This window comes from Galeopterus variegatus, unplaced genomic scaffold, assembly GCF_000696425.1.
Source record: "Galeopterus variegatus unplaced genomic scaffold, G_variegatus-3.0.2 Scaffold243, whole genome shotgun sequence".
NCBI lineage: Eukaryota > Metazoa > Chordata > Mammalia > Dermoptera > Cynocephalidae > Galeopterus > Galeopterus variegatus.
The window spans coordinates 607,134-609,163 of NW_007726354.1; the positions used below are offsets into that span (position 1 = coordinate 607,134).

General features: G+C 40.2%; 1 protein-coding gene across 1 annotated transcript in view; it reads left to right on the forward strand.

Moving 5' to 3' along the window:
* Nucleotides 1–21: 21 nt before the first annotated feature.
* Nucleotides 22–2,030, forward strand: part of BPTF (bromodomain PHD finger transcription factor) — a 141,867-nt gene continuing 139,858 nt past the window's right edge. Inside the window, exon 1 of the mRNA XM_008566473.1 lies at nucleotides 22–138. Coding sequence (XP_008564695.1) covers nucleotides 60–138 — 79 coding nt within the window. The 5' untranslated portion in view covers nucleotides 22–59. The remainder of the gene's footprint in view (nucleotides 139–2,030) is intronic.

The window sequence follows — 2,030 nt, forward strand, 5'->3', positions numbered from 1 at the left end:
AGGACGACGAGGAAGATGAGATGGAGGAGGACGATGATGACTCCGACTATCCGGAGGAGATGGAAGACGACGACGACGACGCCAGTTACTGCACGGAAAGCAGCTTCAGGAGCCATAGCACCTACAGCAGCACTCCAGGTACCCACCCAGCCCGGTTGCTGCAGACTCCTTCCCCACCTCCTCTACCCTCCCCCCTTGCTCACTCCCTCTCGAGTACTGTGCATCCTGCTGGGATCTCCCCCACCCCCGCCTCCTCCCCCCCACCCCAACAGAGGGGAAATGCGACGGCACATCAAGTGGCAAAAAACTAGATTTACAAGAGGAAAGAGGCGCATTGTTCAAAATGGAGATTGCATTGTTGCAGCTTGCAGGCCCCCCCCTCGCTCTCTTCCCCCCCCCCCTTTTTTCCTTTTCAAAATTTGTGCCAGTGCAGTGTCTCCACCGGGCAGGATTGAAACTTTGGCACACACATATCCATTGCATTCATTTTTCTCCCCTTGTTTTGGTGTGGTTTTTTGGAATGAAAGAAGCCTCTTGTTTTGCAAACCTCTTTGCATTTCTAATGTGGTTTTTTCCCTAGCTTTTTATTATTTATCCATTCCTTTAAAAGGAATTAAGGATTTAGACAGATTGTGGCACGCAAACACGCACAAAACATGCTTCTCTTCATACCCCCTAGCCGTGTGGTTTAAAAATTGTGTTAAGGAAATGATCAGTTGGGTTAGTAGGGGAGCCTTATCTGGTCCTGTGTGTTTGTTTTTATTCTTCACTGCTAATGGGCTCGTGCAACAGTTGCTGGTAAATGGCTGCTTAAAAAGCAAGGCAGAAAGCCAAACAAACCCAAATTTGGTAATCCATCTGATTTAAAATCGTTTTAGTTAAATCTAAAATAAAAGTTCAAAATTGCAGGAACGTGCGTCTTAACTAATTTGATCCCTTTGCTTTGCTTGGGACATGCAGTTCTGTGTCACCTGTTGCAGAAGATGTGTAGTTGATCATCCAGACATAGTTGCTGAAGATGCACTTTTGGACCAATTTCTAAGTCACACAGCAAAAGTATCAGATTAATTACAAAATTACTTTTTCTTTTCATTCTGTTTCTGAGGGAAAAGTCCTCCCTGGACCTGTGATGAATTTCTCCATGGTGAGTGACTCCCTCCTGTTTTCTCACACGAAGTTCCTCTAAACTGGTGCTGAGATGCATTTTGTTAAAAACACGCATACACACACAATTGCTGCTTTGTATTAAATACATAGTTATGGTTTACTAATTTGTGGGGGAAAAATAATTTATGGCAACAACTACAAGACTTTTCCTTTATAGTTTTGTTAATCTGGGTTAACTAAATTAGAACCTAGATATAAGATCGTTAACAAAGTAAAGTTTACGAGGAAGTAGGAGGGTCTTAAAATAATGAAGATTTGTCGTGTCATTTTTAGAAAGGGTAGTAGAAGTCATTAAGTTTAAATGTTTCCGTTTTTTATAAATGTTTTAATAGCTATTGGAGAAGTTTAGGTGTTAAACCGGGTGTAAACCCATTTAGATTGTCCTAACATCAAATGAACAAAGGTGATTTTTCTGCCTGACAGTAAGAATCTTTGGCTGTCTTGTCGGGGGGAGACTAGCAGGAGGACGAAGGGAATGAATCAAGTGTCAAGTGTCTGTGTCATGTATGTAGAAGGGACTGTATGCAAGTTTGCATTTCTTGCCAATTTAATTTTAGTACATCTTTTATAGTAATACTTTTTACCTTAAGAAATCACATGTTGGTCTCTTTGTACCAGGAGCCTGGAATTGAAACATAGATTGAATTACATACACTATTGGAGGAAGTTTTTTCTGGTTATACAGAGCTAAAACATTTCAGCAGGGTGGTTCAGTTAACTTTAACTCCAATTTGAAGGCCTAGCAAATAATATGCAGGATTGATGGCTGTGCATATGCTGAATTAAATTACAATTTTGAGGCTAGGCTTCCTTTTTTTTTTTTTTTTTTTTTTTTTTTTTTTTTTTTTTTTTTTTTTTTTTTT